This window comes from Pongo pygmaeus, chromosome 21, assembly GCF_028885625.2.
Source record: "Pongo pygmaeus isolate AG05252 chromosome 21, NHGRI_mPonPyg2-v2.0_pri, whole genome shotgun sequence".
NCBI lineage: Eukaryota > Metazoa > Chordata > Mammalia > Primates > Hominidae > Pongo > Pongo pygmaeus.
Genome location: NC_072394.2, coordinates 14,316,081 through 14,341,924, shown reverse-complemented (window position 1 = coordinate 14,341,924; position 25,844 = coordinate 14,316,081). Strand labels below are relative to the sequence as shown.

The following is a 25,844-nucleotide window of genomic DNA, read 5'->3' as shown; positions in this document are numbered from 1 at the left end:
TAATGAGGGCATGCATAAATGTAGCTCGGAATAGAGTCTCAGTGTCTAACAGGAGGCAGCATCCTGTGTTCCACTCAGAGATGAGCACCTGGGTAGCCGGGCTCAGCACTATCAGGTGTTCTAAACCAAAAAGGCCCAGGGACACATCAAACATACACAGATGCGCGGGAGGGTCTGCATCATACACGCAGTCCTCCCGCTGCGCGGGAGGGACCGCATCACACACGCAGTCCGCCAGGTTCGCGGGAGGGACCACATCATACACGCAGTCTGCCAGGTGTGCGGGAGGGACCGCAAGACAGTCTAGGACGTCCTCCTCCTCCCTTTGTGAGACATGTTCTACAGCCTCCAGGACGGGAGCCCCTCTGTCCTGTTTTGCTCCACTGACTCATGTGTGCCCCACAGAGATCAAGAACACAAATTCTGGAAGCAAATTGCCTTGTTCTGCATCCTAACTCTGCTATTCCTGGATGTGTGGCCTGGGGTATGTTTCTCAACCTCCCTCTCTGGGCTCTATTTTCTCGTATGTACAATGAAGAAAGCAGAACCGACACCATGGGGTTGATGCAAAGATTAAACGAGTTCATGCATATAATTTCAGATTGACTCAGCCGAGTTCCCAGTAAAGATCCGCTATTCATACGAAAACTATTTCTAATTTAAAATAAATAAAAATAGCAACTGGGACTATAAGAAAGGTGTGTGTGTGTGTGTGTGTGTGTGTGTGTGTATATATATATATTTAAATTTTTATTTAAGAAAAAGGTCAAGCACAAAGATGCTATGGGGAGGCTGGGACACATGTGTTTAGAAGCTGCATGTTGCAGTAATCAAAGACAGAGCAAGAGAGTGGAAAAAGTAAAGTTTACTGTATAATGACCAAGGTCTTAAAATGACGAAGGGCAGGGGTTTAATGTTGTCTAACAGCTGTACCCATGCCTTGAGTTCCCCAGCTGCTGGTACCTCACCAAGTGCCCTAATTCTAATTTTCCATGCCCCAACTGCATCACAATTTCACTGTGGGAGAAAGTCACAAGTAAATAAAGCACACTGAGGCCAGTGTGCTTTATTCTTTCTCCTCTCCCAGGCAATGGCACTCAGGTATATGCACTATAGGGAAGGGAAGAAGAAATTCATCCTCCCTGCCACACGCAAGATATGTCACCCCCTTGGTTGGGTCAGGGGAGGGAGAGCCCCCAGCCAACTGCAACACAATCTTACTTTGCCAGTGAAAGCTGGACACGTGGTACATGAGCCCTCCCATTGCCCTAGATGGTCTGCACACCATCTGGAAAGGTTAATGGCATTTGTTTCTTTCTCACTTGGAGATTCAGGCTCAGGTCCAGGCTCCAGGTTTCCATTCAAACGCAGAGTGAGATTTCCCCTGCAGGAAAGAGCAGCTGCAGCAGGAGGCCACAAATGTCTTACTTCACAAAAAATAAAAGGAGATTGGCCTAGAATAAAAAGGATTTGACTAGAAAAGTATTCTGTCATATTAAAAAAATCCCAAAACACCCCTCAAACTTTCCTTTGATTGTGTCCTTCACTTCTCCATTTTATGATTGCAAACTCAATATTGAAGGGATACGCTGCACTGCCGTTTTTTGCAGCTCTGTTCACAATAGCAAAGGTATAGAATCAACCTAAGTGTCCGCCAATGGATGAATGGGTAAAAACGTGGCATATACGTGCAAAGGAATACTATTTGGCCATAACAAAGAATGAAATGCTGTCACCTGCAGCAACGCGGATGGAACTGGACGTCATCATGTTCAGTGAAAATAAGCCAGGCACACAAAGACAAATATCTCATGTTCTCATTCATATGTAGGAGCTAAAAAAGTTAATCTCATGGAGGCAGAAAGTAGAATGATAGATACCAGCAACTGGGAAGGGTGTGGGGTGAGGGGAGATGAAGAGAGGTTGGTTAATGGGTACAAACATACAATTAGGTAAAAAGAATAAGTTGTAATATTTGATGGCAGAGTAGGGTGACCACAATGAACAACAATGTAGTGTATATTTCAAAGTAGCTAGAAGAGAGGACTTGAAACGTTCCCAACATGTAGAAATGATAAATACTGGAGGTGACAGTATTTAGAGTCACCTCCAGTGACTCTAAATACTCGGATCTGATTATTATATATTCTATGCATGTAATAAAATATCACATGTACCTAATAAATATGCAAAAATATGTATACCATACATGTTTTCCAAAATTATATATATTTTATTTTATTTTTGGGGTTATTTTTATTTTTGGGTTATTTCACTCTGTCGCCCAGGCTGGAGTGCAGTGGTGTGATCAAAGCTCACTGCAGCCTTAACTACTCAGGCTCAAGTGATCCTCCCACCTTAGCCTCCCAAGTAGCGGGGAATATAGGTGTGAACTACCACACCTGGCTCATTCTTAAATTTTTTTTTAGAAATCGGGTCTCACTATGTTGCCCAGGCTGGTGTGGAAGTCCTAGGCTCAAGCAATCCTCCCACCTCGGCCTTCCAAAGTGCTGGGGTCACAGGTGTGAGCCACAGTGCCTAGCAAAAAAATTGTATTTATTAAAAAGTAAAATAAAATTGCAAACTGAGTCCTTCTTGTCTGATACATTAACAAGTAGAGATAAGGCTTGTCAGGAACTCAGGGAATACAGAATAAAGACATGCCGATGATATTGCAGCCTAGCAGAGTCTGATAAAATATCCAAACTCTAGCTGGACCTAGGATGGGCAGGGAAAGCGGGTGTGAGAAAGCAGAGGACAGAGAAGAAGATGAGTCAATCCACACTGTAGCAAATGCTGTGTATTTCACCTGTTCACGTCCTGCTCCACCATATGCAAAAGCATGGCCACCAGGGGTCTATGGAGCTCCTAGGTGCCAATTTCAAATTCATAAAGACTGAGGTTGACCTGGAGATGGGCAGTGGTATCCAGGACGTAGGTGTCACTGTATCTGAAGTCCTAGAAGGAGCCAATCAGGGCTTTCACTACAAGTGCCACCAAGGGAAGCTGTGACTATAAGAGGGTTGGGCAGCTCAGGAGGTTGGGCAGGGCCAGTGAATAACATCAACAACTTTTAATTAAAATCTCACCATTTACTCAGAGACCCTACCAACTTTCTGGATCTGACACATAATGGTCAACCTCAGAATGTGTTGGATAACAGGATGCCGACTTTCTAAACACAAGCTCCTAATTGCTCATGGCGATTTGTACTCATTTGTACAGTTAACAAATATTGCTTAGTCCATTTATACTGCTCAGGGCAAAAATCCTGGAGTCTCCCATGATTTTTCCCATGTCATCACTCCTATTGCCAACTGACCTGCAAACCGTCTTGGCATCACCTCCAAAAAATATTCTAAAGACAGCAACCACTTCTTATCTTTACTGCTGACAACGCCACTCAAGTCTTACCACAGGCTTCCTACCTGGTCTCCCAGCCACCATCATGCCCCTGTAGTATCCTTTCTCTGCCAAGCAGTTGGGGTGATATTCCCAGAATATAAATTGCTTAATGGTAGTCAACAGCTTAAAACTCTCCCGTAGCTTCCCAATGCACCCATATCCTCAGCAAGACCCAAGGCTGGACATGATCGGCCCCCGGCTACCACCTCTCTGAGCACTCCCAGCCATACTCCCCTTCTTCACCAGACTCCAAACTGGCCTATTCCATGATTCTCAAACATGTCAAGCTTGCTTCTGTATGAACATTTACTCTTCTTCCCACCTGGAAGTTTCTTCTCCCAGATCTTGATTAGAGTTGCTGTCATGATTTGGGGTTTCTTTGAGACACTTCCCTTGATCACCCTCACTAAAGCTGTTCCTCCACCTTCTCCACTGTTCACCACCCAGCCCATTGCCCAGTGCATTTCCATCAATAACTTTTGTCTTCTATTATCTGATCATTGATTGGTTCAGATGCTCCTTGCCTGTGTTCTCCCATGGGTCTGTGAGCTCCAGGAGTGAAGAAACCTTTCCTGTTTTGTTCACCTCAGTATGCTTTGTGCCTGCCTCTAACAAGCAGTGAATGGAAGTCCACATGAAATCAATAATTCGGTTTCATGACTGTGTCTCAAATGCTACCCAAAGAGTTTGTGCTGTTTCAACTCACCTTGTCTTTGGTGTATCTGGTGGCAACTTGTGATACTCATTCATCCATGCATCCATCTGACTACCCAGGCACCCCTAGAATAGTCCCTGAGCACGTTTATGCCAGCTGAAGGGCCCTGTGAACTCTGATCATATACCCATCCTCCCCTGCCCTGCATCAACGGCAGGATATCAGCTAGCCAGGCCCTTACCGAAGATGCTTGCGCCCTTACCATGTGTGACACTACTCTTGGTGCTGCAGATGCAGTGAGGAACAGGCAGAGATGGGCTGCATTCTTGGGGAACTCACAGCCTAGCACAGTGATTCCCTCAGCAGAAAAAATGTGTGATGTGTCTGCTTAGACACATCATGCATTTCACTGTTGCCAGGGATGGAGATGGTCTATGGATATGCTTCTTACTGTTGCCCTTGGCCTTGCTGTTTTCTTACTCTAGCTTGTGAACCTAGAAGACTAGCATTTTACACTGTTCCTGCGGCAATGGCTGGCAGTTTGCTGGGAGGGCATATTCCTTCTGCTCAGAGAGTGACTCATGTTCAAAACTGCACCAAATCAGAGTCTACATTTTAAATGGTGCCATTTTCTTCACAAAGTGGAATGTCTTAATATTTTTTCACGGCATTATGCTATCAGTGCTTGCAGAGGTGTCTTCCCTGGAAACTCTTTATAACACAGTAACTTCTCTCTCATGTACTTTCTCTAACTCTTAACATGCTGTATTGCTTTTTCATAGCATTGGCCACCACTTGGTGGCCATATATCTTCTCCCTATCTCCATATATCTTCTCCCTATCTCACTATCCCACTATATTAATATCTTACTCTCTCTCCATCTACTCACCCACTCACCCACCCACGCACTCACCTACCTACCAATCTGTCATCTCTGTTGAGTATTTAACATCTCAAAGCCTGCTACTAGAATGTAATTTTTTCTCTAGTGTCTCTTCAGTGCCTGAAACTGTGCCTGGCACATAGCAGGCTCTCAGTAAACATTTGTTAAATCAGTGAATGAACTTACTGCCCAAAGAAGACTATAATAAACATTTCTCCCTAGAACACAATCAGTGGACTATGACCCTGGCTTTAAATTCACAAATAACTATGAGACAAACCACCTTTAATTCACATTATTGTGTAAAGACGGACCTGTATTTTTAGATTCTAGGTGGTCTCAGGCCTCAGGTCCTGGTGTGGTTCAGGCCACAGCCACCTGGACTGTAGCTGCGTGGACCTAGGGCGTGAAGTCTGGTCTGCTCCGTCACTGCCTACATGGTGACCTGTGTAGGGCGTTGATAGGAGGGAAGACCAGGGAGTCCTCAGTGGACACCAGTTGAAGGAACAGAGGTGGAAGCCTTCCCTGCCTGCTGCACATACACTTTTGTGACTCGCTAATGTCCTGTGTGCCCTTTTACCAGGGGAAGCTTTCCAGTGCTTTTTTGCCCAGGGGTGGAGTTTGAAGGCCATGACTGGAATCCTTCGCCTCCCCTCACTTGGTGTGCAGGCTGGCTCTGCCTATGCAGACAGGGCAGGTGTGGAGATGAGGGGTCTCTGTGCTAAGGCTAGGGGGTGCCTGGGCCCACCCGGCAGCTGTTGTGGGGTTCAGGAGTGAATGGCCAGGGTCCAGCAGGAGAAAGCGAGCTCAGCAGATGCCGCATGTTGCAGCAGTGGGGAAGGAGGCATTTTCTGGGCTGCCAGACCCTTTGCATCCAACTGTGCCCCTCTGATTACTCACTGAAGTGGCTTTCATGGTGAGAAGAGGGCACTGAGCTGTGAATGAATGTTGAGGACAGCCACACCATGGAGGGAGGTTTAGGGCATGAGGCCCTTGGTCTAAGCTGACTCTGGGAGCCGGGCTTGAGGAAGCAGTTACCCTGCCTTGCATGTGTTGTTTAGCTGTACCCCTGCAGCCCTCAACGTCTCCCAACTCATTGGTTCTGTGACTGACACATTACTCAGCCTCTCTGAGCCTTGGTTTCCTCTTTTGTCAACAATGTCCTTCTCCAGGAGTTATTGAAAGGATCAAAATGAGTTCACATATGTAACGCTGCAAGACAGTGCCTGCCACAAGGTAAGTATTGTAGGTGTGCTTGTTAAAGGGAAGCAAAAATAAAACAAGCATCTGCCAGCCTGACTGGCTTTTGTCCTCAGTATACTTAACCTTCAACTCAGGTTCAGCTACTTGCAGGGCAGAGGAGCCTGGATGCCCAGTCTCTACCTCCTTCTGTGATTTTGCTAAGGGGTGACCTGGCTTTGGTTCAATTAGCCATGGGCTCATGTGGCAGATTCTTGCTAAAAGCCCCACTTGCCTGTGATAAGAGGCAGTGTGGGGAATGTGGTGTCATTCAAAGAAATGACATTTGTGCCCCAAAAATGGACTCTCATCTTGGGACGGTGCTCAGCTGTCATGATGGTAAGACTCTGGGCAACTTGTACATTGAAAGTCTTTGCCAGCCATGTGCGGTGGCTCACGCCTGTAAGTCCAGCACTTGGGGAGGCTGAGGCAGGCGGATCATCTGAGGTCAGGAGTTGGAGACCAGCCTGACCAACATGGTGAAACCCTGTCCCTACTAAAAATACAAATATTAGCCAGGCATGGGGGCAGGCACCTGTAATCTCAGCTACTCGGGAGGCTGAGGCAGGAGAATCGCTTGAATTTGGGAGGTGGAGGTTGTAGTGAGCCAAGATCGTGCCACTGCACTCCAGCATGGGCAACACAGCGAGACTCTATCTCAAAAAAAAAAAAAGAAAGAAAGAAAGAAAATCTTTGCCAAAGATGTAGGCAGTGAGTTTCAGGAGGTGAATATTCCTTCCAGTAATTTTCAAGGTGCTCCTTGGAAGTGAGTTTCAAGAGAAACATGAAAATTACTCACTTTCAAGGAGCATTGTGAAAACTACATGGAAGGAGTCCTCACCCCTGGCCACGAGAGGTTCCTGCTTTTCTCTTCACATTTCTGGAATGATGCATCTCAGATATATCCAGGTGTGCCATACTAAAGGGAAATGATTGCTTCATTTTCTTTCCCCCATTGCACAGTGCTGATTATGAGTACCTCTCTTGCAAACCTAAATCCAAGCAACAGAGCTAATAAAACTTTGCCATGATCAGTCTAAATCATTTCTAATGGCTCTACCCACTATTGATTTGCCCATGGAAATAAATTGGACAGAAGGACTCAGAGGAGTGCTCAGTCAAGTGTGATGATTTAGAGACTGCCTGGACAATATAATAAGAAGAGGACAAAACCCCTGACTAACAAATGGGCAATGATTTAAACAGATTTTTCACCAAAGAACATGGCAAAGAAGCCTGTTAAAAACTGCCCAACATTGTGACTCGTCAGGGAAATGCAAATTAAAACCACTTGTGCTCAATAGAATGGCTAAAATGAAAACAAAAACAGTACTGATAATACTAAGTGCTGGTGATGATGTGGGGCACCTGGAATCCCATATGTAGGTGGTGGAAATACAAATGGTTTAGCCACTTTGCAAAGCTGTTGGTGGTTTCTTACAAACATACTTAGCACACAACCCAGTAATCCCACTCCTAGGTTATTTACCTGAAAGAAATGAGAGCATTTGTCCACACCAAGACCTAGAGTGCATCTGTGTGCAGTTTTTCCCTTGGGTTCCAGCAGCCCAGGGAAAGCAGACATTGAGGCAGCCCATGATAGTGCACAGGCTTTGTCCTGTAATCATTTATCTCTGCTTTTAATAATAAACTGAAAACTGTGTATTTGAGGTGGAAGCGATTAGATTCTTAGCTCTGGAGGGAAGGGAGAAATGGGTATGTGGTTCTTGATTAACCTAAACCAATTGAGTAACTAGTTCCTTTGCCACAATGATTGGTTCAGGGATGGTCAGGTAACCTGAGTTGGCTTAATCAGATTTTTGTTTGATGATGCTATGGGGGGATGGGGAATGAGATGTGGCAGCCAAGGAGACATCCTCTTTCTCTTTCCTGGCCAAAGTGGTATGTGTACACAAGGCCTGAAAATGCTACAGCTCACCCTAATACTGTGCTTTTCCGATGGGCTTAAAAAACAGCGCACCAGGAGATTATATCCCACACCTGGCTTGGAGGGTCCTACGCCCACGGAGTCTCGCTGATTGCTAGCACAGCAGTCTGAGATCAAACTGCAAGGCGGCAGCGAGGCTGGGGGAGGGGTGCCTGCCATTGCCCAGGCTTGCTTAGGTAAACAAAGCAGGCAGGAAGCTCGAACTGGGTGGAGCCCACCACAGCTCAAGGAGGCCTGCCTGCCTCTGTAGGCTCCACCTCTGGGGGCAGGGCACAGACAAACAAAAAGACAGCAGTAACCTCTGCAGACTTAAATGTCCCTGTCTGATAGCTTTGAAGAGAGCAGTGGTTCTCCCAGCACGCAGCTGGAGATCTGAGAACGGGCAGACTGCCTCCTCAAGTGGGTCCCTGACCCCTAACCCCTGAGCAGCCTAACTGGGAGGCACCCCCCAGTAGGGGCAGACTGACACCTCACACGGTCGGGTACTCCTCTGAGACAAAACTTCCAGAGGAACGATCAGATAGCAGCATTCGTGGTTCACGAAAATCCGCTGTTCTGCAGCCACCACTGCTGGTACCCAGGCAAACAGGGTCTGGAGTGGACCTCTAGCAAACTCCAAGAGACCTGCAGCTGAGGGTCCTGTCTGTTAGAAGGAAAACTAACAAACAGAAAGGACATCCACACCAAAAACCCATCTGTACATCACCATCATCAAAGACCAAAAGCAGATAAAACCACAAAGATGGGGAAAAAACAGAACAGAAAAACTGGAAACTCTAAAAAGCAGAGCGCCTCTCCTCCTCCAAAGGAACATAGCTCCTCACCAGCAACAGAACAAAGCTGGACAGAGAATGACTTTGACGAGTTGAGAGAAGAAGACTTCAGATGATCAAACTACTCCGAGCTACAGGAGGAAATTCAAACCAAAGGCAAAGAAGTTGAAAACTTTGAAAAAAATTTAGAAGAATGTATAACTAGAATAACCAATACAGAGAAGTGCCTAAAGGAGCTGATGGAGCTGAAAGCCAAGGCTCGAGAACTACGTGAAGAATGCAGAAGCCTCAGGAGCCGATGCGATCAAATGGAAGAAAGGGTATCAGTGATGGAAGATGAAATGAATGAAATGAAGTGAGAAGGGAAGTTTAGAGAAAAAAGAATAGAAAGAAATGAACAAAGCCTCCAAGAAATATGGGACTATGTGAAAAGACCAAATCTACGTGTGATTGGTGTACCTGAAAGTGATGGGGAGAATGGAACCAAGTTGGAAAACACTCTGCAGGATATTATCCAGGAGAACTTCCCCAATCTAGCAAGGCAGGCCAACATTCAGATTCAGGAAATACAGAGAATGCCACAAAGATACTCCTCGAGAAGAGCAACTCCAAGACACATAATTGTCAGATTCACCAAAGTTGAAATAAAGGAAAAAATGTTAAGGGCAGCCAGAGAGAAAGGTCGGGTTACCCACAAAGGGAAGCCCATCACACTAACAGCGGATCTCTCGGCAGAAACTCTACAAGCCAGAAGAGAGTGGGGGCCAATATTCAACATTCTTAAAGAGAAGAATTTTCAACCCAGAATTTCATATCCAGCCAAACTAAGCTCCATAAGTGAAGGAGAAATAAAATACTTCACAGAGAAGCAAATGCTGAGAGATTTTGTCACTACCAGGCCTGCCCTAAAAAAGCTCCTGAAGGAAGCACTAAACATGGAAAGAAACAACTGGTACCCGCCACTGCAAAATCATGCCAAATTGTAAAGACCATTGAGGCTAGGAAGAAACTGCATCAACTAACGAGCAAAATAACCAGCTAACCTCATAATGACAGGATCAAATTCACACATAAAAATATTAACTTTAAATGTAAATGGACTAAATGCTCCAATTAAAAGACACAGACTGGCAAATTGGATAAAGAGTCAAGACCCATCAGTGTGCTGTATTCAGGAAACCCATCTCACGTGCAGAGACACGCACAGGCTCAAAATAAGAGGATGGAGGAAGATCTACCAAGCAAATGGAAAACAAAAAAAGGCAGGGGTTGCAATCCTAGTCTCTGATAAAACAGACTTTAAACCAACAAAGATCAAAAGAGACAAAGAAGGCCATTACATAATGGTAAAGGGATCAATTCAACAAGAAGAGCTAACTATCCTAAATATATATGCACCCAATACAGGAGCACCCAGATTCATAAAGCAAGTCCTGAGTGACCTACAAAGAGACTTAGACTCCCACACAATAATAATGGGAGAATTTAACACCCCACTGTCAACATTAGACAGATCAATGAGACAGAAAGTTAACAAGGATACCCAGGAATTGAACTCAGCTCTGCACCAAGTGGACCTAATAGACACCTACAGAACTCTCCACCCCAAATCAACAGAATATACATTTTTTTCAGCACCACACCACACCTATTCCAAAATTGACCACATACTTGGAAGTAAAGCTCTCCTCAGCAAATGTAAAAGATCAGACATTATAACAAACTGTCTCTCAGACCACAGTGCACTCAAACTAGAGCTCAGGATTAAGAAACTCACTCAAAACCGCTCAACTACATGGAAACTGAACAACCTGCTCCTGAATGACTACTGGGTACACAACGAAATGAAGGCAGAAATAAAGATGTTCTCTGAAACCAACGAGAACCAAGACACAACATACCAGAATCTCTGGGACACATTCAAAGCAGTGTGTAGAGGGAAATTTATAGCACTAAATGCCCACAAGAGAAAGCAGGAAAGATCCAAAATTGACACCCTAACATCACAATTAAAAGAACTAGAAAAGCAAGAGCAAACACATTCAAAAGCTAGCAGAAAGCAAGAAATAACCGAAATCAGAGCAGAACTGAAGGAAATAGAGACACAAAAAACCCTTCAAAAAATTAATAAATCCAGGAGCTGGTTTTTTGAAAGGATCAACAAAATTGATAGACCACTAGCAAGACTAATAAAGAAGAAAAGAGAGAAGAATCAAATAGACACAATAAAAAATGATAAAGGGGATATCACCACTGATCCCACAGAAATACAAACTACCATCAGAGAATATTACAAACACCTCTATGCAAATAAACTAGAAAATCTAGAAGAAATGGATAAATTCCTCAACATATACACCCTCCCAAGACAAAACTAGGAAGAAGTTGAATCTCTGAATAGACCAATAACAGGCTCTGAAATTGTGGCAATAATCAATAGCTTACCAACAAAAAGAGTCCAGGACCAGATGGATTCACAGCCGAATTCTACCAGAGGTACAAGGAGGAACTGGTACCATTCCTTCTGAAACTATTCCAATCAACAGAAAAAGAGGGAATCCTCCCTAACTCATTTTATGAGGCCAGCATCATCCTGATACCAAAGCTGGGCAGAGACACAACCAAAAAAGAGAATTTTAGACCAATATCCTTGATGAACATTGATGCAAAAATCCTCAATAAAATACTGGCAACCCGAATCCAGCAGCATATCAAAAAGCTTATCCACCATGATCAAGTGGGCTTCATCCCTGGGATGCAAGGCTGGTTCAATATACGCAAATCAATAAATGTAATCTAGCATATAAAAAGAACCAAAGACAAAAACCACATGATTATCTCAATAGATGCAGAAAAGGCCTTTGACAAAATTCAACAACTCTTCATGCTAAAAACTCTCAATAAATTAGGTATTGATGGGATGTATCTCAGAATAATAAAAGCTATCTATGACAAACCCACAGCCAATATCATACTGAATGGGCAAAAACTGGAAGCATTCCCTTTGAAAACTGGCACAAGACAGGGATGCCCTCTCTCACCACTCCTATTCAACATAGTGTTGGAAGTTCTGGCCAGGGCAATTAGGCAGGAGAAGGAAATCAAGGGTATTCAATTAGGAAAAGAGGAAGTCAAATTGTCCCTGTTTGCAGATGACATGATTGTATATCTAGAAAACCCCATTGTCTCAGCCCAAAATCTCCTTAAGCTGATAAGCAACTTCAGCAAAGTCTCAGGATACAAAATCAATGTATAAAAATCACAAGCATTCTTATACACGAATAACAGACAAACAGAGAGCCAAATCATGAGTTAACTCCCATTCACAACTGCTTCAAAGAGAATAAAATACCTAGGAATCCAACTTACAAGAGACGTGAACTACCTCTTCAAGGAGAACTACAAACCACTGCTCAATGAAATAAAAGAGGATACAAACAAATGGAAGAACATTCCATGCTCATGGGTAGGAAGAATCAATATCGTGAAAATGGCCATACTGCCCAAGGTAATTTATAGATTCAATGCCATCCCCATCAAGCTACAAATGACTTTCTTCACAGAATTGGAAAAAACTACTTTAAAGTTCATATGGAACCAAAAAAGAGCCCGCATCGCCAAGTCAATCCTAAGCCAAAAGAACAAAACTGGAGGCATCACGCTACCTGACTTCAAACTATACTACAAGGCTACAGTAACCAAAACAGCATGGTACTGGTACCAAAACAGAGATATAGATCAATGGAACAGAACAGAGCCCTCAGAGATAATGCCGCATATCTACAACTATCTGATCTTTGACAAACCTGAGAAAAACAAGCAATGGGGAAAGGATTCCGTATTTAATAAATGGTGCTGGGAAAACTGGCTAGCCATATGTAAAAAGCTGAAACTGGATCCCTTCCTTACAACTTATACAAAAATTAATTCAAGATGGATTAAAGACTTAAACGTTAGACCTAAAACCATAAAAACCCTAGAAGAAAACCTAGGCATTACCATTCAGGACATAGGCATGGGCAAGGACTTCATGTCTAAAACACCAAAAGCAATGGCAACAAAAGCCAAAATTGACAAATGGGATCTAGTTAAACTAAAGAGCTTCTGCACAGCAAAGGAAACTACCATCAGAGTGAACAAGCAACCTACAAAATGGGAGAAAATTTTCGCAACCTACTCATCTGACAAACGGCTAATATCCAGAATCTACAATGAACTCAAACAAATTTACAAGAAAAAAACAAACAACCCCATCAAAAAGTGGGCGAAGGACATGAACAGACACTTCTCAAAAGAAGACATTTATGCAGCCAAAAAACACATAAAAAAATGCTCATCATCACTGGCCATCAGAGAAATGCAAATCAAAACCACAATGAGATACCATCTCACACCAGTTAGAATGGCAACCATTACAAAGTCAGGAAACAACAGGTGCTGGAGAGGATGTGGAGAAATAGGAACACTTTTACACTGTTGGTGGGACTGTAAACTAGTTCAATCATTGTGGAAGTCAGTGTGGCGATTCCTCAGGGATCTAGAACTAGAAATACCATTTGACCCAGCCATCCCATTACTGGGTATATATCCAAAGGACTATAAATCATGCTGCTATAAAGACACATGCACACGTATGTTTATTGCGGCATTATTCACAACAGCAAAGACTTGGAACCAACCCAAATGTCCAACAATGACAGACTGGATTAAGAAAATGTGGCACATATACACCATGGAATACTATGCAGCCATAAAAAAATGATGAGTTCATGTCCTTTGTAGGGACATGGATGAAATTGGAAATCATCATTCTCAGTAAACTATCGCAAGAACAAAAAACCAAACACCGCATATTCTCACTCATAGGTGGGAACTGAACAATGAGAACACATGGACACAGGAAGGGGAACATCACACTCTGGGGACTGTTGTGGGGTGGGGGGAGGGAGGAGGGATAGCTTTAGGAGATATACCTAATGCTAAATGACGAGTTAATGGGTGCAGCACACCAGCATGGCACATGTATACATATGTAACTAACCTGCACATTGTGCACACGTACCCTAAAACTTAAAGTATAATAATAATAAAATAAAATAAAAAGAAAATGCTACAGCTATTTTCTGCCATAAAAAAAAAAAAAAAACTAGTCTGAGGAAGGAAACAGAGGAGATTAGAGATAAAAGAATCACAACAATGGCGCTGGAAGTCCTGATCAAGTCATACCTGATTTCCACTTTCCTTTGCATTTTTCAGAGACATCTACAAATTTCCTTCATTTAAGAAGCCAGTTAGAGTTGGGATTTTTTTGTTGTTGTTACCTGAAACTGAAAGCTTCTAATTAGTCTAGATGTGGATCTGAGAATGAATCTGATTTCAGGAGATTGTATCAAAGAAGTAGAACAAGCAAGACACAAGTTTTGTGAGCCAAGATCAAAGCTAACACAGAGATCTGGGGTGAAGTTGTAGAGGCAATGAAAACAGAGCAGCACAGAGTCAGGTGGGTGGCCTTAGCAGAACTCTGGGCCTGGGACCAACAGCATCTGTCAGGGGGAGATCGAGTGTGGAGCCCTGTCAGGACCTGGCCTTGAGGGGGTTGGGGTGGGGATGGCCAAAGAAAAGAAACTATGAGGGGACAGTGCAAGAGACAGCCTCAGGCAGATGGTCAGACTGGGGCCTCAGGAGGACTGTCTACCCTTCCTGGACCAACTGCTGGAGGCTGCCTCTCATCCAGGGCCACGCTTGGTCTAGAACGTGATGAGAGCTGAGCCTGCAGATGGAGCTGAAGCAGGTGAGCTGCTCTTCTGATTCAGTTGGCCTTGGGCTAGGGCTGGGGCTTTGCTTCTAACAGGAATCTGCCTCCTGATGCCACAGCCTGCAGAAGATGCCGGGAGAAACCCAGTTTTACTGGGTGTGATGGAATTCACCAGCTGCCTCAGCTGGACCTGACCTTGGCCTTGGTCTACTCCTGCACCACACATTCTGCCCTCTGCTACTCACAGGATCTGTATGGAAGCATGCTGGCTCCTGGATGAGGCTTTCTGCCACACTGCCCCCTTGGTTTCTCAACAGATCACTCGTTCTCTTCCTTGCAATTTCATCTCCCTCCCTGGAATGGATGTTAGGCCTCCAGCCCCTATTTTTAGATTTGGCAGCACTATTGGTGTGTGGTTTTTGGCCTCCCCTGTCCTCCGTCCCCAGCTTCTTGGAAAATCTAGATGCGTCTCAGGATTGGAACAGGGGAGATGTGTGTTGGGTTTTGTCTGGGGAACAATAAGATAGCAATCAAGGTGTACGGGGTAAGCTGGGGCAGCCTGTGGGTGTCCCGCTGTGTTTATCAGCCTGAGTCCTCCATCTGTGGTGGAAGCAAAAGCCCAGCTGTGGGAGACGCCATCTGAGTATAAGAGAAACTTCTAGCTGCACATTGTTTGGGCTAAGTAAAATATTAGGTTGGTGCAAAAGTAATTGCGGTTTTTGCCATGGCAAAAACCGCAATTATGTTTGCACCTACCTAATAGTTCCATTGTAGCATGGGCTACCACCATTTTGCTGATGTGTCTGTTTTCTTGGCATTGACCCCAGATCCTACACTCCAAACTTCCAAAGAACACATAAAATCCAAGGCTAATCATAAGAATGCAATGATAACATCTGGAGACTTTTAAATCGTAGATCCCCCTTTTGGAAGGAGAATGGAATTTATAACCAACTGATGTGAGCTCAAATTCAGACTTAACTACCTCACAATAGACGCTTTGCCATCTGGGGGATACTGAATCCCCCAGTATCCATTTCCTTGCCTGTAAAGAAGGATGATAACTACCTTAAAACTCAGTGGGTGTATTTCTGCAAATATTTTTACAGAATCTAGTGTGGTGCCTGAACGTTAGAGAAGCTTAATAAACAGTAGCTGTTATTTTTAACATCAGAGGAAATTCTTTAAATGCAAGATGTCCTGGCCCTAGACACTTTATATAGTCTGCCTAGTACTAAAGCTCGTGTTTCATCCAAGGGAGCTGAAGATGAGACCCAGCAAGTGGATTGTTTTAAAGTCTTTGTCTTGAGTTCATAGCAAATGCTTTACTATGAGCTCACTCATATTTCCCCACCTTTACCATTTCAGGCCCTTTCCACTGCTGTCCCTAGATCTCTTTGCCTGGGGTTTTCCCCAGGCCCCAAAGTCCACTGTGCCTGGGCCCAGCAAGCTGGAATGCTGGGGAATTAATATCCCTTAAGTGCAGTCTTTAACCAATGAATGATGGAAGCTGGTGGATAAATACTCTAGTTCCCCTGCCTCCTTACATGAGATAACTTAGTGGCTCTCCAGTTAAACTGTCTCCCAGTTCCCACAGAAGAATTAGATCTCTGTTGCCCACAGTGATAACTGGCTTGCTAACACACTTTCCTCCACTGCTTTCCCTTCCTTGCCTTCCTTCCACACTGTCCCACAAGCACTTCCCGGGATCACCTTTCAAATCAACTGTTTGCCCTTGAGTCCTTGCTTAGAGTCTCCGGGGGAAACCCAAATGCAAGTGGATTTCAATTCAGAGGTGCAACCTTTGGGTACTGCTAGGGTTTGTTTAAACGAGCCAGTATTATTTGAAGAAAGGCAAACCCAGCCAAGATGAGATGGGCCTTGCCAAAGAACATCAGGCACATTTTAAGCATGCCAGTAGGGCTGATGTTGGAGATCTTTATTATAAACTGGAGCCATCTGCCGGCCTGTGATAACCTGAATATGAAAGTCCTAACCTGGGATGCAGTTAAACTGCATAATTTCTGTTTGTGGTTATGTATTTAAAGCTTAACATGCTCTGAACGGCAGATTGAAATTCATAAGTACATTGTTTTACAAAACTGGCATGAAGTCCCTTCAATACAATGTACAAGATACATTAGTATGTTGCATCAAGAGCTCGGTGTTTTCTCTTTGTTGTTATTATTCTTCGTGTTTAAATAAAGGAAACTTGTAGGACCATAGCCTTGTAAAGGTCTTGAAGTGATGCCAAGAACCTCTCTATAAGCCACTTTCTAAAAAGCAATTTCCTTTTTGTCCCATAAAACTCCCCAAAGCACCTTAGGCGAACACCAAAGCGAGGGTTATGTTTGCAAACTGCAAATACAGCAGACATTTAATTACACTGAATTCATCAAAACCCTAATTGAGACAGGAACTCAAACCTTATAGCTTAATTACTTTAATTTCAGATGGATAGCAGACTTGGTCATGTGCAACCCTCCATGCTGAAATTCATAGAGGGAGGCCCACGGGCACTCGCTGGTAATTCTCCCAGCCAAATGAAAGTGCAGATCAACATAAATAAAATGCTAAGTGAGATCCATGATTGGATTTATTAATTGCTTCAATTCCCAATATCCAGCCTTTGCCGTAACATTCCACTGCACCAACTCCACCGCCTGGGAGAGCTTCTCCCTGTTTGAGGCTGGGAAGCTGTCATTTCTTTTTTTTTTTCCTCCCACTGATAGACAGCACAGAAGTAAGTACCAGTCCTTTGAGATTGTTTTTCTATGAACATCTCCTTACTTTGATTTCCATTTAGAAGACCTTCTCCCTGACTATCCCTTCTCTTCCCACTGAGTATCCTGTGTCCGTTAATTAAACTGTGGACACCCTTGACTGTTAGATAAGTTCCATCAATGAGTTGGTCAAATTATCACAGTGACCTAGGTGGAATTTGGAGGTGAGAACCCCAGGGATGCGTATTCTGAGCATAGCTAATGGTGTCTAACTGAGACTGACTTACCAGGTAGAGCAGGTGCTATTAATGCTGAACATGCTATAGTTCATCCCGATGGAAACACTAGGAAGTAGGTGTGCTTGTACCCACTCTATAGATGAGAAAAATGAGGCTTTGAGAACATAAGTAACTTCTCCAAGGTTCCACAGCCAGAAAATGGCAGAATCAGGATTTAAACCCGGACCCATCTGATTCCCCAGCCCATGTTCTTTCTAAAACATAATTTTGCTTCCTCTGCAAAGACTTGAAGGATCCTACAAAACCCTGAGCTGGATGGCCTTGAAAATCTCCAGGTGGGCACAGGCCAGGAAAGTCAGAAGGAAAGGCTGGCATCCAGAGTCATCGCGTGGACTGCTTCTCCCAACAGTCACGGTTGTTACTTCTGTCCATGGCTATGGGATTGTGAGGTGAGCCACTAAAGACCTTCTGGGGTGAGTCAAGGGACAGACACCAGCATTTTTTGGAGTTCAGGGAGCCCTTTGCATTTGATGCAGGTGTTCCAACCAAGCTGGGATGAACCGCGTTGCTAATGAGTGATGAGCCACACATGCATCCAAGCCATTTCATAAGTAATTAGTTGTGTGGCACTGACTAGATGCTCCCCAGTCATTTGTTTAATTTCTCTACATTATCTCTCTTCCTTTGGGCTTGCTTGTGAATCAAGCTTCAGGTACAAATGACGAATGAACTAATGACAACACTAATAACAGCCAGACTAATAACCATACTGCTGATGGTGACAATGCCAATTAGGGGAGTGCTAACAGCGACAGACTCTTCTGCTGGGTGCGACTGTTCGTCTCTGGAAGGCCACGAGCATGTGTCCAAGGCAAAGGAGAGCCAGGGGAGTGCAAATAGCACCAAAGGCAAAGGCAGGGACTCATTTAAAAAAAAATACTAACTACATTTATGGAAGATTTAAAAAGCACATATTGTGGGTCCACAAAATCTAAGACATGAGCTTACTGACTGAAAGGATGAGAAGAGGGAAATCACTCAGTCTAAGGAGCTGAGCAGAGCTCAGTCACCATGTACTGGGAGCCCCTTTTCCTGATAGAAGGGACCCGTCCACCTGTGGGCCCTGGAGCTGAGTCCTGATGAGATCCAGGTGTCCCTCTGCGTGTCACCTGAAAGCAACTGACACGCCAGGCAATCCAGACAACTGACACACCAGGCAATAGGCATGAAGATGAGGGAAGTAAAAATGGGCAGTGGAGAATGCAATGGTGGACCCGGGGTATACTGCATGGAGACCCTCGAGTCTACATCAGTGGAACGGGCAGCATGGGGTGCCTCTTGCCACTGCTGTGAGGTGAGGGGCCTGGCAAAGGGTGTGGGGAAGGCTGCTCCGGGGCTTTCCTTAGCCCCCTGACCCAATCTGCCACTTCTAGTAGAACAATGCATTGTTCATATCAAGGCTGCTGATCAAGTGATTAGGATCAGCAGGTTCCTTGATATTGTAAGTGAAGTAGCCTCCATGAGGTTTAGAAGTGACTTTTACTAGAAGATACACAAAGTTGTGGGTATTTGGGCAGAGACCTCAGGGTTGTGCTGTTTCTGAATAAAATTCCTATGAAGAAATTTAGGATACCAGAGTTGGCAAAACAGTTGCAAACCCTGCAAACAAACCTCCAGGTGCTGCTGCAGTGTCCTGTAGGCTTGGTCACCCAGAGTCTCCCACACAGTGGCTTCTGAGCACCTTCCCCAGACTTTTCAAAACAGACACCAGTATTCATGAAGAACACAGATACCAGGACACCACCTGGAAGTGGCATCAACTCCATAGGTAAACTGCAGGCTTGCTAAGCCCTTCATGACCCCAAAGGCACACTATAACAGAGAAATGAAATGCTCTACCACAGTCAAAAAAGGTTAGGCTGTGTCCTAAACCGTGATGACTGCACATTTTGTTTAGCAGATGCTCATGTATTCTCATTGTGTTTAGCAGATTCTCATTTATTCTCATTGTGTTTAGCAGATTCTCATGTATTCTATTTCCACGGAGCAAAAATCATACCTAAAATTGTTTTATGCCATTCTAGTTCAGATCAGTAACATACCAAAATGAATGTGGAACCCTTCAGATTGTAACCCACATCTTTCAGGCTGGTTAATTATTTATGTGGACCTGAGCATTCTATATTCCATCAACATGGAGACCAAGTAATGGTGGATTACCAGTTTCCACTTCTAGCTAGGCCAGCCTCCTGGGATGTGAGGTCCCAAATCACTGCTGCCCAAACCACTGGGCCCTGATGCAAGTTGTGTTCCAGCAAGACAGTCTCCTGCCTAAACTCTATGCCTCCCCTTTCCCCAATGTCACATTTTGCCATCACAAAGAAGCCACCAGTCTTACCTGCCCAGCAAAGAGCCCACAGACACCAATGATGCACAGGATGTTGAATACCGCTGAGCCCACGATGGTGCCAACTCCCACGTCGCCTTTGGTGATGAAGACCCCTGAAACACAGATCCCACATCAGCCTGGCTGTTGTGGCCCTGTTGCATTCCAAGGTGGGCATGGGGAACCTTTCATAAGCATTAGATTGTTCTCAGAATCTACAGGAAACAGCTGAGGGGTGGAGAGAGCTTTCTAATCTACAGAGGGATGATAGCTGCACAGGAGTGTGATGGGCTTGGGGTCTGGGACAAGTTCATGCACAGTAAAAGCATCACTTAAATAAAACAACAACAGCAGATGGGAGGCTGATGTTCTACTCATTGGGGCCCCCGGATTATCATTTTCTATGAGTGGCAGACAATCTCGGTCTGGGGGCCATCTATTCCCAGAGCCCTTTTCCTTCAGACAGTGAAGGGCTGAGATGTCCCTTAGTCTGTCACCTACCTATGACCGATGTGAACAGCTCTGGGGCCGAACTGCCCGCCGCCATGAATGTGGCCCCAGCCACATCTTCACTGAGGTGCAGGCGCTACAGAGGAGCAAAGACAAAGCACAGGTGAGTTGGGATTCCATCTCGGAAGACAGGTGACTGTGACACCTGAGAGTCCAAGCCCTGAGAAGCAAAGCCTGGGGCTTCAGTGAGAGCAGGACCGATGGGACCCGGGGCTGGTACTTAGTCCCTCTCAGCCTCCTTCTCCTTCTCACAGAGCACAGCCACTGCTGCCGATCCCCTGCTGTGTCAGAGCTCCTCTCAATGTCCTCCTTAAGGGACAGGTTTGGGGAGGGAACTACATGTCTTTATGAGCTAAAGGCTCTTGGGAAGATCTAGGGGTCTTCAACCCAATTCCCGCAGGGGCTGTGCAGATGACAGTCAGGAGTGGAGTGGGCCCACGGGAGGCCACAGCAGGCGGTAGGTCTGAGGCTATGGTGGGGGCATTCACCTCTTTTCTATAGGCGGCATTGCCCAGTTCCCTCAGTGTGGCCAGATATTCGGATTTTTAAGAGATGCCAATAATCCAAACTTTTATGCAAAACTTCCTGATTTTTGTGATACTATACTGATCTCAGGCTAAATGAGGCTCATGGTAACCAATTTGTGAGTCTTTACTCTAGGAGGTTATGGAGGCATGTTGGGGTGTGGATGTGGGGATCACCCTCCTGAAACCCACTCCCCTTCCTTGAGGCAGTCTGGAAACCCCGGGATCAGAGAGTGGGAGTGAGGGCTTAAGGCTGAAAAGAAGGTAATGAGGCATCAGCCCTGCCAAGACGGGGTTTATACAATGAGCTCTCCAGGTTACTCTGTTTGTTAAACCAAAAGGTGATTTACAAGAGGACAAGGCAATTATACATTAGAGGCTGGTTACCAGATTTTGCATTTCTGCATTCAGTCATGACCCAGAAAGTATGCTGCTGGCTGCCAGTGAATAGCCAGTTCCCTCCTGGCAGTCAAGCTTGAGTGACATCCTCCTCTTCCCAGTGGCACCAACAGCTGCACTTCCTTGCTCAGCCAGAGAGGGGCGGTGTGGCCCTGATGTAGGTCACTGGCCTCCATTGAGTGACCCACAATAGTCTGCAGGAGAAGCCCTAATTGAGGATTTTGATCTAGGATCCTGACGCTAAGAGAGAGGTGCAGATAGCGAAAAGTTGCAAGGTGTGGCTGTGAGGGGTGCCCAAGCACTCCTGTCCCATGGAGCTAAGAGTCTGTGAGTGAGGTAGCCTGACCCACAGCTTGCAGCTCCCTGTATGGTTTGCCAAGACCTGCCAGGAGGTGGGAGCCATGCGTTGCTGTGGTTCTGTCCTGCTGGGGTATTAGTTGTGGCATCCAAACCTTGGGTTCATGTCCAGTTCCTCTCTCCCTCATCCAGCCAGTTTGTTTCTTCCTCTGTATCTTCTTATACCCCTCCATCATCCCCAGTTCACTTCAGCCCTGGCAATATCTCACAGGACTCTAGTCTTCTTAACTCTGGACTCCTATGTACCATGACAGAGCCCTCAAAAGCCCTCCCCAGCTCCCTCCAGAGCTTGGAATAATTCCTAACGCCCAGCCTGGCCTGCAGGGCTCCCCGTATGCTGGTGAAAAACCCCATCTTGGTTTTGCGGCTCAGATGTTCTCTCACCAAATAGCCTTCCTCAAAATACCTGGCCACTGACACCTTCCCTCTAAGGGCTGTTCTAATCCTGCCCCTTGCACAAGCCCTTTCCTGATCTCCTCTCAACTCTGTCCCTCGCAGCATCAATCTCTCTCCTTCCCCCACTCTCTCTCTGCGCTTCTGCACTCGCCAATTCCCCGCCACTTCCTCCAGCCCCCTGTGGATATTACCCTGGAGCTGCTCTGCAGCTAGGAGCCCTGGGATGGGATGGGACATGCTGTGTGTGATCTAGTTTCCTCCCAGCCCCTGGCATAGAGCTTGGTCCAGGCAGAGCCCAGCTTAGTGCTGATGTCAGAGGGGTGAGTAGTGTTCCAGACCTATTGTCACATCCTCCACTGCTCAAATGTCCCACTGCTGTCCTGGAAGCCTCCATATGGGTCCCAAAGCCTCCCACCCTCCCCATCCGACTTCATCTTTCCTAGACAAGCCTCTACTTGGCCCAGGGCTGCCACCTCATGGTCCTTGGGGATGCCAGGTCTTTCCACTCGCTGAGCTTTGGTTCATGTTCACTCTTCTTCCTGAAATGCCTCTCTCCCTTCCCGCCTCAGTGCAGCCGGGGCTGTCTACTGTGGCTTATAGGATTTCTCTAAACTCTGGAGACCCTCTGCATGTCCTGCAATGGTATCTCTCGGCTGTTCAAAATCTAGGGCCTGTCATTTCACACAAGGAGAAAGTAAGGTCCAGACAGGGGAAGGGGCTGGCATGGAGCAAGTGCTTTGCAAGCACCAGAGCCTGACCCCAGTTTCGGATCCTGGATCACTGCCTTTATCGCCTTCTCTTTCTCCCATTTTCTTTTCTTTGCCTTTTCCTGAACCCCACATTTTTCTGCTTTTAACTTTAAAGTATTTGAGACTGAGTGAGAATCTGCCCTGACCTCCAAGCAATGATTTGTTGAACAGTGTGGATTTCTCTCTCCACTCATCTTTCACAAAAGCTGGAAACAACATCCTTCTGTTTTTCTGCCCCACTCCCAGTTTTAGTCTACGACCAACCATGAAACACACAGTATCGAATCATTAAAAGGTGATTAGGGAACGCACAGGCAGTAAACAGAATCCAGGGCCGAGAGGCCCTCTAGGCCACTGCTGGTGGACCCAGGCCATGATCCTCTCATCTTGTGAGAAAGTGTAACTCCAGGGAGAACTGATCTCACGTCTCTTAGAAGATGTAAACACGTCAGGATCTCTAAATATATGTGAGCTCTGACCTCAGCCCACCCACCGTTCACAGACATAACGTTTCCCCAGCAATTAAGGTTGTTTAAGGTCCATGGAGCCAACACTGTCTTTACAGGAGACAGGCACGGGGCACCCACTCTTGTTATATGAATCTTGCTCATAAGACCAGATTCGGGGTGGGAGCAGGGAGAGCCCAGGAAAATGTGGTTGCTCTTCTGTGCCCACTCCTCTGGTATCGCTGTGGGTCCGGGCAGTGCAGCCAGTTCTAACACCACCATGACCTGGTCCAGGCTCGTCTCTGGATGGAGTAGAGAAAAGTCTGAAGACTTGGAAATCAGGCTGACTTGGGCTCAAATAGTGACTCTATCCCTTGACCCAGGGCAAATTGCTCAGCTTCTCTAAGCTCTGGTTTCCTTGTTTGTAAAGAGGGGATAATATCAGTCACCTGGCAGAATTCTTGAGATGATTAAAGACAAGTAGACATAGTCACACCACACTGTTTAGCGACTGAACCATATCAGGGACCTAGTAAAACAACACCCCCCCCTTAAACATTTTCTTTCCTTTTCCTCTCCTTATAACTTTTTTTGTTAAAAGACTCACACCTGCCCTATTTTCCTGCCATTTTCTGGCTCTTTGATTGCCTCTCCCTACAAGGGTGTGGGTATTCACAGGTTCTGTGTCCTCAACTGAGTAGAACACATGCTGACAACTGTACTGACATTTCCAGAATATAATTTTGATATTCACACCAAAAAATTTGCATGGGAAAGAGAAAGAGTTGTTTTGCTCTGCATGAATAATAAACCACCCAACGGTGGTATTTCGGAGATCACAGAGGACTCCAGTTACAGGTGAGGAACACCTCCTCCCCTTCAACATAAGGTGACCCCACTCCCAGGTGGAATTCCTCGGACAAAGGGCTTCCACACCTGCCCACTGTGCATTTCAGCTGCCACCTCACTTACTCTGTGCTACCGTGGAAGAGAACCCCTCCTGTGGCTCTCTAAATATTGTTATTGTGGGACACTTTTTATTTATTTAAGTATCCAACACTAACTTCCAGGATGTAGAAGACACTGCTTAGGGTATGTGGTTCTCTAAGTCTGTGGTTTCTGGACCAGGCAGCAGCCTCAGCATCACCTGAAAAACGTATTAGAAATGCAAGTTCTACCCCCTCCCACTCTCCCCAGACCTACTGGATCAGGTACTCAGGGTAGAGAGAAGGAAAGGGAAGACACAAGCAGTTTTGAGAACTACTGGCATAAAGAAACCGAGTTCCGGACAGATGTGTCTGGGGGAGATGCGTTCTGGAAACAGGGATTCTGAATTTAAAAATAAATCGATAAATATAAATAAATAAATAAAATGGAAAGCTTTCAGATAAAGGAAGCTACATTTCCAAACAGACAAAGAGATGAAAGAGGCAAGAGAATGAAAGAGTTCTAGATCTGCTGAATATTTTTTGATGAACAGGGTTTAACTTGCTGTTCAGCCTGGCATGCACTGTGATTATTTCTAACAGGGACACTTTCCTGATCTCTGTGGCCAATTCTTTCTTCTCAGTGCTTCTGCTTGGAGCATTTCTGTACATATACAGAGAGAGGAAGCGTGGCAGAGGTATGTGGTTGGAGGTTTTTAATCCTGCGAGGACGCCACGGATATCAAAGGAGAGTTATGGAGGCAGAAGGAAACACAGGAGAGAGAGGTGGAGGAAGTAACAGAGAGAAAGGAAGAGTGAGTTTAAAAGGAAAAGAAAATGGGGAAGGAAAACACAAATAGTACCATTAGTTAGGTCTAAATGGAGTTGGGGAGGTTGATCCTCTGGGTTTTCGTCTGATTATTGATCAGAGTCATGAAATGCTCAGTAGACTGATGACACTTTTGTGCTAATATTGCACATTGCTCTCAAACATGGTGATGCCTGGTGTTCCCATTGCAGCTGCCCTGCAAGGGCTCCCCAGGACTTTGGTGAAGAGGCTGGAACAGTACAGGGCACAGGTCCAGTTCCCAGTCTGGCTCACACATACCGAGAATATGAGGCACGTACCTCACAGATCTTTTCCAAGGAAGGGACGAAGAAGTCATCACACACAATGGCCAGCGCATAGAACATGTATATGGCCTGGAAGAGAGGAGATAAAAGGGGTTAAAGTTAGAGTGAGGCAGAGCCAGGAAGATGAGCGTCCAGCCACCTTCTACTTTGATAATGTCTTCTGTCATCATGAATTCAACATCTTAAATAGCAAGTCTTTCCAATGCCCACAACACTCTCCTGTGACCTGGTCCCAGCTTTCTCTCTGATGTTATCACCTGTCACTCTCCTTTTGCCCACCTCCCTTTCCATGAAACATGCCATGGATTCCTGTCTCAGGGCCTTTGCACCTGTTCTTCCCTCTGCCCTGAACACTCTCCCTCAAGATATCCCACTGGCTCACGCCATCACACCCTT

The 25,844-nt window shown here is 45.4% G+C and overlaps 1 protein-coding gene across 1 annotated transcript in view; it reads right to left on the bottom strand.

Moving 5' to 3' along the window:
- Positions 1-25,844, bottom strand: part of SLC24A3 (solute carrier family 24 member 3) — a 509,957-nt gene that overhangs the window by 121,224 nt on the left and 362,889 nt on the right. Inside the window, exons 4-6 of the mRNA XM_054468182.1 lie at positions 25,443-25,517; positions 20,509-20,593; positions 20,020-20,123 (exon numbers count right to left, since the gene is read on the bottom strand). Coding sequence (XP_054324157.1) covers positions 20,020-20,123; positions 20,509-20,593; positions 25,443-25,517 — 264 coding nt within the window. The remainder of the gene's footprint in view (positions 1-20,019; positions 20,124-20,508; positions 20,594-25,442; positions 25,518-25,844) is intronic.